At 29.7% G+C, this 13,467-nt stretch overlaps 1 protein-coding gene across 1 annotated transcript; it reads left to right on the top strand.

Moving 5' to 3' along the window:
• The first annotated feature begins 3,152 nt into the window (after positions 1-3,152).
• LOC105112596 (protein NRT1/ PTR FAMILY 2.8-like) lies at positions 3,153-5,302 on the top strand. The gene is made up of 3 exons (XM_011008331.1): positions 3,153-3,279; positions 3,403-3,620; positions 3,869-5,302. Exons 1-3 carry the CDS (start codon positions 3,153-3,155, stop codon positions 5,300-5,302), a joined length of 1,779 nt encoding a protein of 592 aa, XP_011006633.1.
• Positions 5,303-13,467: the final 8,165 nt, after the last annotated feature.

Below are 13,467 nucleotides of genomic sequence, written 5' to 3'. Positions count from 1 at the left end.
CAACAATCTTGAAACAATTTTCTTAACAAACCTATCATGAAAACTAGACATCAACTTTAACCTCATCTTCTTAAGTAAAAATATAATTGGTATACATCCATACTTGTCCGCTTAATAATTTAATAACTCAGTGATGTTATTTGTCACTATATAATTCTTCATTTCAGGGTTGAATAAATACATTAACCATATATTTGAAAGGCTAATTGAATTGTTCCACTATTAATTACTAGCATCCTTCACATGACTATAATAATTAAGATATAGATATGATTTATATGCACATTCAAATCTCAATTCTAGCTTAGCTTCAACCTATGAAATCCTTTGTGAAATTAGCACAAATATATCTCATATATTGTTTGTGTGTTGTTTTAAACAAATCCAAACAACACCTTCATGTAGACTCTTCAAAACACATACATGGTTATACAAACATATAAATAGTTACATAAATAAATAATTACATGAATAAAGAGCTATATAAAATAGAAAGCTAATCATATTATTTGTCTATCATACATTATATATACCAATTTATTATTAATTCTAGTTTTGATGTAGCCATACAAAACATAAACAAACCATCCCTACATATCATTGTTTTAAGCCTCCACCAACTAAAAATAATCTTATGTGTACATTTAAAGCAATTGGTACCAACAATACTTCCCCTTCAAACTAAAAATATCAATTATAAAATAACGATTCACAATCATTTATAGTTTTTAGGCAAACATACTCTTTGAATCTTTTAAGAAAAATTAACATCAAGAGTAAAATTATGATCAAACTCAAAATAAACAAAAACCATGGTTAAACCCTTTTAATAATCAAACATATGTTGGCAATTTCTTATAAGATTTATTATGATTTTTTTCTACAAATTTTTTAGCTTTAATTCTATCCCTTTACAATTATATTGTGAGGTCTTTTATTTTTAAATTGATCATCTAAAATGATTTTAAAAGCGTTATTGGATAAGTTAAGGCAACATTAATTATGGATATAAGTTTTTTTTTAGCAATCTATGTAGATTTAGTTACTTTGATTATGTTATAATACAATTATGATTACCTCAATTTTAATCATAAAAGTTTTAGTACCATGTCACATAGAAGCATAAATCCTCCACCTTTAGCCACTACATAAATAATATGCAATCATTTTTTTCTTTTCATTATTATTTTTGTTTGTTTAGCTGAAAAACATGTTTAACTTTATATTTATTTAATGTAATCTTGAAGTAATACATATTATTAAATATTTTTCACTCTTAAAACTCTATGAATCCATTAACCAAAACCATAAATCATCTAAATTTGATTTTAAAGGTTGGATTTAGATTTTGTTTTTTCATATCTTACTCTCACTGCTTTTATTTTTTATCACCACTACCATTAAATTTTTCCCTCAAATTATAATCATAATCATTATCATTATTATCCATATTAATAAGTTTTTATTCATTTTAAGAATTAGAATCATGTTATTTAGTTCTTATATAAAAAATTAATAACTATTATGAATATTGTCAATCCATTCATCCTTATTTTTATTTACAAGTTCAAACTTCTTCTAATATGATATAATATAATCATCATCCAATCTATCATTGCTACAATTATATATATTTTTTAAACTTTACACTCTAAACCATCATTATCAATATATAGTTTTTCCCAAGCTTTCTTTCTTAATAGTTATACCATCATCAAATTATCTCGAAGAACATGTTTACCAACTATATAAACTACATTGTATAACGAATCATTATTATCTCTACAAACACTATTCTATTAGTACCATGAATATTATCATAAGCAAGAAAATACTTAATTAAGAAGGCCGATATTATATACTTGAGTAGATTTGGGCATTCTAAAATAAAGATATTTATCTTTAGGGTGTTAATCTATTTACAAGTAAAGAGCATCATAGAAAACAATACTTCTATATATGATATATAATTAGTGCAATGATCTTTTTAATTGAATGTGTGGATTATTCCATGATGAAACGAAGGACAATATATGATATTTTTTAACATGAAAAAAATTAAATAAAAGTGAAACAAAGCTAATTAAAAATTAAAATATAAGCTTTTAACCTTTTAAGTGAACAAATACTTAAAGATTATAAATTTATGGTTTTCTTTAAGGTTTTGAAAACAACAACAAAAATTCATTTACAGATCACACTAGATGTTAGGGATCCTAAATAATGATGATTTAAGAATAAATGTCTCTTTTGTATTTTTTAGGGTTTTGTTTGAGATTAATGAGTTAACATGAAACTTTCAGAGTTTGTTAAGGATGTTTTTGGGTTCGATTCAGGTTTCAAAAAAATTAAATACATAACATAAAAATTCTGCACTAGGTGTGGGTTTCTGCATCTTATTTTTTTCAAATCAATATTTTGGATTACGGCTTCATCATACCTTGCAATTGATGACACAATCATGACTTTGCTTCATTGCAACTTCATTTTCATGCATATTTGAACATTTACAAACAGGAAATTAATACGTAAAAGACAAGCTGTTGTCCGGTTGTTATAACTGTGTTCGGGACCCTCCTCTGCATGGCAATGCAGATGAAATGAAGTTGATAATTTGAAGACCTCAAAGCAGTTAAACAGGACAGCCTTCCTAAGTCTGTAAAGCTACTCAAACCATTGTCAATAGTTGGGGTCCCAAGAGACAGAGGCAATCTTTCTCACCCTTCTTATTATCAGGCCATTCTTGCTGTTCAAACAAAGTTGTTAAAAGAAGGAAACAACATCGGATGTGCTATGTAGTTTGTTGAGATTTGTTTCCTCGGAATTGGGCCACGTTTTCCCTTGTGCTATTTTATTTCCTGGTCTAACATGTCAGCAATATTATAGAGATAGAGAGACACATCTCTGATCCGCATTTCTAGTCGAGGAACAGAAACAGCTTCCGCTGTTAGAAACGCAACCAACGAAACAGCCAAAAACTCTGAGGACCTAAAATTGTGAACACAAATACATGAAAGAGAAGAATAAAGGAAGGAATGAGTGAATTAAGCGAAAAACAAGGACTGAAAAATGCAGAGTTAGGCTTTAAATAGAAGGGAAGCGGAGGAGGAGGAACAGAACTCAGAAAGGCAGCAGAGAAGGAAGTGGGAGAGATGGAGAATGTCCTTACTATGACTTCATCTTCTTCAGCTGATAGTGATATCACTCGAGCTCCTCCTAACTCTCTTCTCCCTCCTAAAAAGGAACCTGGAGGATGGAGATCTGTAAAATACATTCTTGGTAATTAATCAATCCTTTTATTTTGATTATAATGGTGTTTCTTTTCCATCTTCTTCGTCCTTTTTTTTTGTTGTATTTTTCTTGTTTCGTCACTTACAATGGTGTTTTCCTTTTCCTTTCAAGGGAACGAGTCATTCGAGAAACTGGCTTCAATGGGTCTTATTGCCAACTTAACGGTGTATCTACAAACAAGATTCAACATGGATGGTATTCAGTTGGTTAATGTGTTCAATATTTGGTCTGGTTCCACCAATGTTACACCCTTGCTTGGTGCTTTCTTATCTGATACATATCTGGGAAGGTTCCGCACTCTTATCTTCGGTTCCACAGCTTCTTTCCTGGTAAAATCATCTATCTGCTCTTTTCCAATAACTCATATAAATTGTGATAACATAATAATAATAATAATAAAGATGTTCTGCAGAATCCTTAATCTTCTACTTTCGTTCGTTTGCATGAACAAATTACAAGGTTGAATGTTTCATATAGAAATTTTGGATATGTATTCTGGAGTTATACTGGAAAATTCAATTATTAACACTGAATGAGGAACGTGAGCCACTGAATATGTTCTTTTATATTTTAACAGGGCATGGTCGTCATGTCCCTAATTGCAGGCATTCCAAACTTAAGACCCCTCCACTGCACTGGAGGATCCAATTGCCAAAAACCCAAGTTTTGGCAGCTTGGAGTCCTCTATTTGGGTCTTGGATTGGTTGCTATTGGAGCTGGAGGTGTTAGGCCTTGCAACATTGCCTTTGGAGCTGATCAATTTGACACCAGAACTGAAAAGGGAAAAGCCCAACTAGAGAGCTTCTTCAACTGGTGGTATTTCTCTTTCACGGTGTCTCTGGTGATAGCTCTCACTGTCGTGGTCTACGTTCAGACTAATGTGAGTTGGGTTATAGGTTATGGCATACCTGCAGCCTGCTTGTTCTTCTCTATTGTCATTTTCTTGATTGGAAAACACACTTACATAATCACAAAGCCACAAGGAAGCGTTTTTGTTGATATGGCCAAAGTGATCGTAGCTGCCTGTAAGAAGCGTGCAATGAGTCTTGAATCAACTCCTGAAAATTCCTTCTATGATCCTCCCTGGATTGAATCAGATCAGCCAGTAACAAAGCTTGCTCACACAAATATGTTCAAGTTCTTTGACAAAGCTGCCCTAATTGCTGATCCAAGCGAATTGGATGACAAAGGTTTGCCCAAGAATTCTTGGAGATTATGTAGTGTTCAACAAGTTGAACAGCTGAAACTCGTGATAGGACTTGTGCCAGTTTGGATTACTGGAATTGGATGCTTCATTACCATGGACCAAATGAATACTTTCGGCTTGATGCAAGCAATTCAGTCCAACAACAAAATCCACAATTTTAAAATCCCACCAGGTTGGATGGGCCTTAGTTCAATGATTTGCCTTTCAACATGGATATTCATTTACGAGCAAATTTACCTGCCTCATGCAAAGAAAAGGTCAAAAAAGAATGTTAGATTGACAATGAGACAGAGAATCAACACTGGTATTGTAATGGCAATCCTATGCATGGTGGTGGCTGGAATTGTTGAGAAGAACCGCCGGGAGAAAGCTTTGAAACAGGGATCTTTACTGTCACCTCAAAGTATTCTACAGCTGCTGCCACAGTTTTCCTTGTCGGGTTTGAACGAAGGATTTGCTGCTGTTGCTGTTATGGAATACTATACCAACCATTTGCCAGAAAGCATGAGGACTCTTGCCGGGGCCATCTTCTTTCTCAGCTTCTCTGCATCCAGCTACCTCAACACGGCTATTGTCAATGTAGTCCACCATGTGACTGCAAAACTTGGGAAAACACCGTGGTTGGGTGGACGTGACCTCAATAAAGTTAAACTCGATAACTTCTACTACCTTATTGCTGGTTTAGCATTATTAAATCTTCTGTATTTCAACCTCTTTTCATGCCGCTATTTGGAGAAGAATGCAGATAAAAGACCTGGATCTAGGCATGAGGACAAGGGGTTGGAGTTGAATGAAAATGTTTAACGACATAAACTCTCTGATTTTGCAGCAAAGTCTCGATTCCTTTTTGGTATCATACACCAAATCGCCAGAGTCTTGAGTTTTATCTATAGGGTGTTTCGTTATCTTGCTTCTGCAAGGTTTTTCTTCTTCTTCTTCAGTTGAGTTAAGGTGTCATTTTCTTTTTGCAGTTTGAAATGAAGGTGTGAATTTAGCTTTTAAGCTCTCAAACTTGCAATATTTTGCATATCGGAGACTTTAGACTGAACTCTGATCTTCATGAGTGGGTGGATTACTAACCCCATTTTATGATATAAAAATTGCATTTAGGAGGAGAAAATAAACATTGAATGCTTCCACATCTTCATAATTCCTGCTTCTACTCTCTATTCCTTGTTCAGCTGGATTTTCTTTTCAAGGATCATGTATTTTCCAAGCACGCGGAAAGATCAATGTCTGTATAGAATAACATTTGCACAAATCCATGTCGATTTTGGCGAATTGTACATGATTCTTGTGTGTTTGGTGGCACTGTTAAGTCCAGATTGTTAGGACATGCCAATAATGCCCTAAATTAAGAACACAAAATTTAACACATTTTAATAAAATTAAAAATTACAATCAATGTAAAAGAAGAGACTCTCTTGAATCAATTCACAAACTATCTTTAATTTTCATGTCATTTTTCTTTATCACTTAATATTTATTGTTGTATGATTCCTACCCTTACACCTCTTCATTTATAATTGAAATACACCTCTTCATTTATAATTGAAATGGGGGAGCACATACCATGATTTCTTCCCATTACTTTAGTAGACAACCCTCCAAATCTCTTCCATAAAAATCATATATTCTTTCCACATTTTAATTTGCAACTGGTTATAAACCTAATTTGTCTCTATTCATAACAATTTTCTAGAGATAAATAACTATAATTTTGTATTTTTATCCTTAAACACCTATTGAAGTTTGCATAGCTTTAATAAGTTAAGATTTGTTTTCTATCTTTAAAAACCTACTTAAACTTTGCACAACTTTAGTTTGTCAAATATATTTTCTTAAATTAACATATTTGTGACATTACAGCTTTCACAAACCTTTTTTATTGCTAATTGATAATCATTACACATGGAATAATATGGAATTAAGCACTTAAATCAAGAACTCAGTCATCTACTAAAGTATAAACAACAAAAACCGAAGCTTTAAATACCTCCTCCACAATAGTATTTATAAAATCAACCTTGATTATTTTTTTTTTGGATTTATGCAATTCTTTATGATATGACTAAATTTTCCACAATTCTAACAAGCACCTTACAATACTAGAGGTTGACATTACATTTATATCCGTTAAACTTGACTAAAAATAAAGTCTTGAATATCGTCAGATTTCAATTTGGACTTTTTAGCAGAGTTACTTACAACCATTCTCATAATCTTCCAACTATTTAGAAGTGAATCCAATAATATCAATGTACATATCTCATCATCAAACTTAATTTCAACAAATAATAATTGATTTGTGGTGGTGTTAATATTATTTAAGTGATATATGACAAGCATTCCTTCTATCATATTTAGAGTCTAAATGCACATACATAGCACAACCAAATACTTTCAAATATGAAAGATTTGTGTCATTTCTTATCCAAACATCTTTTGAAATTCTAAATTTAAAAGGAATAAAAGGTTCTCGATCGATTAAGTAGACTATAATGTCTACTCCTTTAGGCAAGAATGATGAAGATATCCTAGAATGCAATCTCATGCTTCGAACTTGTTCATTGATGATTCTGTTCATGTGCTCAACAACACTATTTTGTTGTGGTGTTTTTAAAATAGTCTTCTCCATCCACTTGCCATTAGCAACATAATACTCATCAAAGCTTCTATTAATGTATTCACTTATATTGTTTGACCTTTTAATCTATATCATAGACCTCTATTTTATAAATATATCAAATACATCAAGTTTATTTTTTAGATAAAACTCATACCTTATTACAACAATCATTAATAAAGTTCACACGATACCTTAAAATTTTGAGGGATGGAACTTGGGAAGGACTTTATAAGTCATTACATAATAGCTCTAATTTTTTAGGCTTTGGATATCTATCATTTTTTAGAAAATGAACCTTCTTTTTATTTCTTAAAAATCCAACCTTCACATTAAAAAAATTCAACTGACTTTAATTTAGGAAGTTTTAATTTTGAAATAAACAACATCGTTTCTTTTTCACTTATATGACTGTATTTGTAATGCCACATTTCTGCTTAATTTTCAACTTCAATGGTAGCAACAATATCTTTTAGTCATAAGGTCATATACAAGGAATAAGTTTTCTTACCTTAAACCAAAACAATTGCTTCCTATAAATTCCATATAAAACTATTTTGTAACTTGATTTTCACTTCTTATTCCCATAACATTCAACAATTCTCTACACCATACCATAATTATTGACAATATAATCTGTAAGATTTTTTGGTGTGGAGTAATATAGAATAATACACTTGATTCAAGAATTCAATCATTTACTAGACTATAAACAACAATAAACAAAGCTTCATATACCTTTTTAGTACTAACGTTTGTAAAATCAACCTATTTTTTTTTAGATTTATACAATTTCTTGTAAGATGACCAAATTTGACACAATTCCATCAATCACTTTATATCTTGGACCATAATGTACTTTACTCTTAAATTTGGATTTTGATATGTCTTATTTAATCTTCTATCAAATATTTTGCCTATTGTCTTAAGGTTTCAGGTAGCATTAAAAGTTGAGCTTCACTTGAATCTTTCCTTTAAACTCTTTAACTAAGAATCAAGTTTTGAATGTCATCATATTTCAACTTAGATTTTCCAATAAAGTTTCTTAAATTTGTTCTTATGGTCTCCCAACTATTTAGGAGAGAATCCAACAAAATCAATGTATGTATCTTATCATTAAACTTAATTTTAACAAATAATAATTAATTTAAAATGGTGTTGAATTATTCAAATGTTGTGTGATGGTTATTCCTTTATTCATCTTTAGATGAAGAACTTCATCATCAGATAAACCTTATTCATAAAAGGTTTTTTAAACATGTTGTATATGAATTCCATTAGTTTTATAGCAGTCTTTTCTCGAAACTTAGTTTTGAATGTCGTTTTCACTATTATGTTCGTCACCATATTCTTATTGTGGTGATATGTTCAAAACATGTTTTTTAATACTTTGATTTATAGGAAAAGATCAAAACACACCCTTCTAAATTTGATATTGGTTATTACGACCTGCCAATGATACCCTACATTAAAAACACACAATTTAACATGGTTCATAATTATCCTACATCCACAAAGCTACTAATTTTATTTATTGAAGAGAGAACTAAAAATTACTCCAAGAGGATACTCAACTTAGTTCACAAACCCTTTATAACTTTTTCCTTACTTATTGGTGTTAAAGATTGATATGTCTTCTCCCAAGTGCAGGAGTGTCGAAGTAATAAATAACCCAACAAGACCAGAGTCGAACCATAAGAAGAATAATTGTATAAATTATAGATAACAATAATACAACAACAACAATAACAACAACAATAGTAACAACAACAACAACAATACTAGTAGTAGCAGCAGCAGCAACAGTAGTAATAATAATAATAATAATAAATAATAATAATTTAATGACAACTTTAACATTAAAGATTAATGTAAGGATTAAATAATAATAACAATAAATGTTAAGGTTAGAGGATCCACTAATGGTATGTCAAACAAGTATAATATAAACTCTTGTTATTCAATTGAAAACCACACACAAAAGAGATTCCAATCAGATTATAAATTGTTAACATGATTACAATAGTTATCTTATTCTATTAATGTTAATATTTGTAAATGTTACTAGGCATTTATGATTATAGCATATGTTAAAAACAAATCAAGTTCCTTTCATAGCTCAGGTTTCAATTATACTATATAAATTGATTTGATGACTAATTAATAAGTGGGTCGCCAACTCTTGATTGATGATAATCTTTATCTTCTCTTATTTACCGAAAACATCATTGATCATGTTAGAATTGGAACCACTTGAAAACATAAAAGTTATAGGAAATTATCTCAGCTTTCCAGGAAAAAAAAATAGAGGTTATTTAAACTTCTAAAACTCTAGATATGAGCCAAACACTAAACAGTATTCGAGCTGACAGATTTGAACTTCTTCGTTGTTGCTACAATTTGGACTTAAAAATAACCTTTTTAAATCTTGGGCTCTAATGAAAGTTGGAGGCCTATATCTTATCTTTCCATCCATATAAAATAGACCTAAATCCGAGATCTACAGCTCCAGATATCACCTAATTACCAAACAGTATTCCGATTTAGACTGCACCAACATCTCTTTTCTAAATTTGGCCATCTCTTTGTCCTTTTAATTTTAGTTTTTAAACTCATTAATCAATCCTTTTATTTATGTGATAGGCCTACATTTAAAATGTACATTTACCACAAATTAAAGGTATCTTATATTATTAGATATGTTATTATAAAACATGTTTTAGTTAAGGAGTTATTGATACTTAAAATCAAAATCATGATATAAAACCTTGATAAAAATTCACTTTTAAGTACTAATCAAGAGCACACACTATGATTTTTTTCCTGATTGATTTGATAGACAAACGCCCTCAAATTTATTTCTTTAAAGTCATCTCTTCCTTTTTTTACTTAGATTTTATTATAGTTTATAAGGTAAGCATGAAAGTTAGAAAAGAAGCAATGATATTAGACTAAAGCAATAACAAGTTTTACAGGTTTTACATGTGAAAAAGTTAAAGCACACATGATTCATTACTTGGTTAGCTAGTTAGTCAATTGTTATAGTTAGTTAGTAATGAAAGGTCCTGTATAAGTTCTACTTGTATAATTACCTTGTGATTCAAATAATAAATGAAGAATAATTTGTAATAGTTGTAGAACTCTAGCTCTCCCTTTTAATTTCTTCTCAAACCTTTTTTTTTAGGATAATCTTTAACAATCGTTATCAGAGCCATTTTCCAAAGGTGAAGGAAGGTTGTTAAACAACAATTGATCATTATAGAAAGCAATAAATCAATGCTATAAAATAGCATGGTTGGAAGTTGGATAAGTAGATAAAATATTTGTAAGAACTACTAGAGGAGCACAATAAATAAAATTGATAAATTCAATTCACAACTGGAGGCAATCTTGGTTATTCTTTAAACAAATTCAGGAAATAAAAAGGCTAAAAAAACTAACATAGTTCCTACAGGATTAATTTGAAGACAAAGGATGAACCAATAAGGTGATGATCTTGTGAATCAATAAAAGACATGGTGTTGGTATTTAAGATACATCATGGATTGGGCACAATATGGAAATGTCAAGAATTGATCAATTGAGTTTTCATAGAGAGAATCAAATAAGTTAAAAACATAAATGCAAGAAGTTCTTCAAGTCAAACTATATACTAGTACAACAATGGGTTGAGTTAACATCATTATACTTAGATGGCAAGATAAAGATTTGATATATAAGATTCTTGTATGGAGGTGAAATCTTAGCAAATTGAGAGGATTTTACAAGGGCTTTTTTTATAAGTTTTGGTAATATAAAGGATATGGTAGAGGAATTTAATAAGTCAGTACAAGATAAAAAAAAAAATAGATGAACATGTGGAAGATTTGAAGAACTCAAATCTTTAATGAATGACTTGAATCCTAACTTGTTAAAATTATATTATGTTTCAAGTTTTACAAGTAGATTAAAAGATATAAGCTCAATGCTAAAGATTCTTAAGCCTACAATACTAGTACAAGCTTTTAAGCAAGTACAATGGGAAGAGGAGTCCAACAATGCCTTAACCAATAAGAATAAATTCTTGCTAAAGAGAAATTCAGCTTGTAGCTTTGGAAAGATAACAAATACTTAATTTTATAATCCTTTTTCTTTAATCATGAAGTAATGTAAAATTCAAAACCATTAAAAACATTGACTGAATAGAGAAGAAGATCAGGTCAATGTTATAGGTGTTGTGAAAAGTTCATACCAGGACACTATTATAATGTTAAAACTTTACATATAATAAAGGGTTTAGATAAAAAAAAATAAGAAATTTATAGATGTAACAAAAAAAGATAACATTGAAATGGTAAATGAAAAAGAAATGATAAATAAGTATGACATTTGTGAAATAGATTAAAGCAATTGTGTAAATGACTATTATCTTTACAATAATTTTGGGTAATGAAAGTATAATGAGGTGTGATGTTCAAAATCCAATGTTTATTTGGTTCATAAAAGGCTATGAATTCATGGTTGACTTGAGAATTATAATCTTAAGTTATTGTTATGAGCATGATTAATTTATAATTAAAACTAATTTTGAGATCTTGAAGCATTTGTTAAAACAAAAAATTCAAACTCCAATTCAAATGAGAAGATTTACCAAAATATTATAGTTGATGCATTATCAAGAAGAGTATATGGAGAATTCAACACCATAATAATAATGTTTCCAGTTTTGCATAAGGAAATCAAAGAAATTCATGAGATGATCCTTTTATACATAACATCATCATGTAGAAGATAATTAAGTAAGCTAGGTGGCCAAACTACTCATTTGCATAAATAGTTTTAAGATTAAAAAATATAGTGGTGATTGATTCTAAAAGGGATTTGAGGGAGAAATTAGTGAAAGAAGCTCACAATTCTTTCATTAGAGGACATACCAATATATAAAATTCTTATAAAAGGTTAAAGACTATGTTCTTTTACCCAACTATGAAAAAGATGGTGGAAAAAATAGTTAAGAAGTATGATTTGTAAACAAGCTAAATTGAAAATGATAGCTTATTCAGGGTTATTGCATCTTTCAATTTTAAGAGAGGTATGAAGAGACATTACTATAGATTTTATAAAAAAAGGTTTACTTAAATTAGAGGACAAAGACATTATATTGGTGGTGGTTTATTGGTTTATAAAGTATGAACACTTTATTTTCATGTCACATCGTGCAATATTCCTACACACAGAAAGAAGACTACATGAAATATTAGGGATTGCTACCTTCATAAACTCTCAATCTTCATCTTCCAACTTGTGTAATAATGGTTTGTTTATACCTCTCTTGAGTATAGTCGGTCTAAGTTGTACTAATTCGCATTATGATCATCCTCTATGTGAATATTGAATTGCAATAAGAAGAAAATAGTTTTACTTTAAGGAAAAAAAGTAAGTGAACAGATTCATTTGATGTTGAAGATAATACAATCAATGAAAGTTGGTGTAAAAATCATTCTAATTGGGTTTGGTTCATCATGAAAAGTTGTGTTTATTAAAACTCTACTTAAAATAAAGTGTGTCTTTTTAAACTAGAAAGTTGTATCTTTTTCTTTTAAAAGTTATGTTAAAATTAACTATTATAATTTCTTAGTTAATGGAGAAAATTTCTAGTCTTTCTAAAACTATCTTTCGTATTCTTTTTGTCAAATTTCTTATAAAAAATAATATAAAAATATTGATTTAATATTTATTTTTAGTTGTGTTGCTAAGAATAATAAATTGAGTAAGCCTAGGAAACAATATTTTAATCACATTGTTAGTACTACAAAACATAAAATAAATTATTTTCATGATAGAGAATTTATCATTGTCTTTATATATGATTAGTACTTAGTATTTAAAAGTGCATTTTTATCAAGGTTTTGTATCATCATTTTGCACTTGAAGTATTAATAACTCCTTAACTAAAGCATGTTTTATAATAATATATCTAATAATATAAGATACCTTTAATTTGTGGTAAATGTTCATTTTAAATGCAGACCTATCACATAAATGAAAGGATTGATTGATGAAATTAAGAACTGAAATTGAAAGGATAAAAAGATGGTTAAACTCCAAAAAGAGATGTTGGTGTAATCCAAACCAGAACATTGTTTGGTAATTGGATCATATCTAGAACTGTACATCTTAGATTTAGGTCCACTTTATATGCATGCAAATGTAAGATATAGGCCTACAACTTTCATATGGAACCCAAGATCTAAAAATATCATTTTCAGGTCCAAATTGGAGCAACAATAAAGAAGCACTTATTTGACATACTATTAGTGGAACCTCTAACTTTGACATTTATTATTATCATTGTTTAATCCTT

This window comes from Populus euphratica, unplaced genomic scaffold (genome assembly GCF_000495115.2).
Source record: "Populus euphratica unplaced genomic scaffold, PopEup_1.0 scaffold577.1, whole genome shotgun sequence".
Lineage (NCBI taxonomy): Eukaryota > Viridiplantae > Streptophyta > Magnoliopsida > Malpighiales > Salicaceae > Populus > Populus euphratica.
The sequence above is the reverse complement of the archived record's forward strand: the minus strand, read 5'-3'. Positions and strand labels throughout refer to the sequence as shown.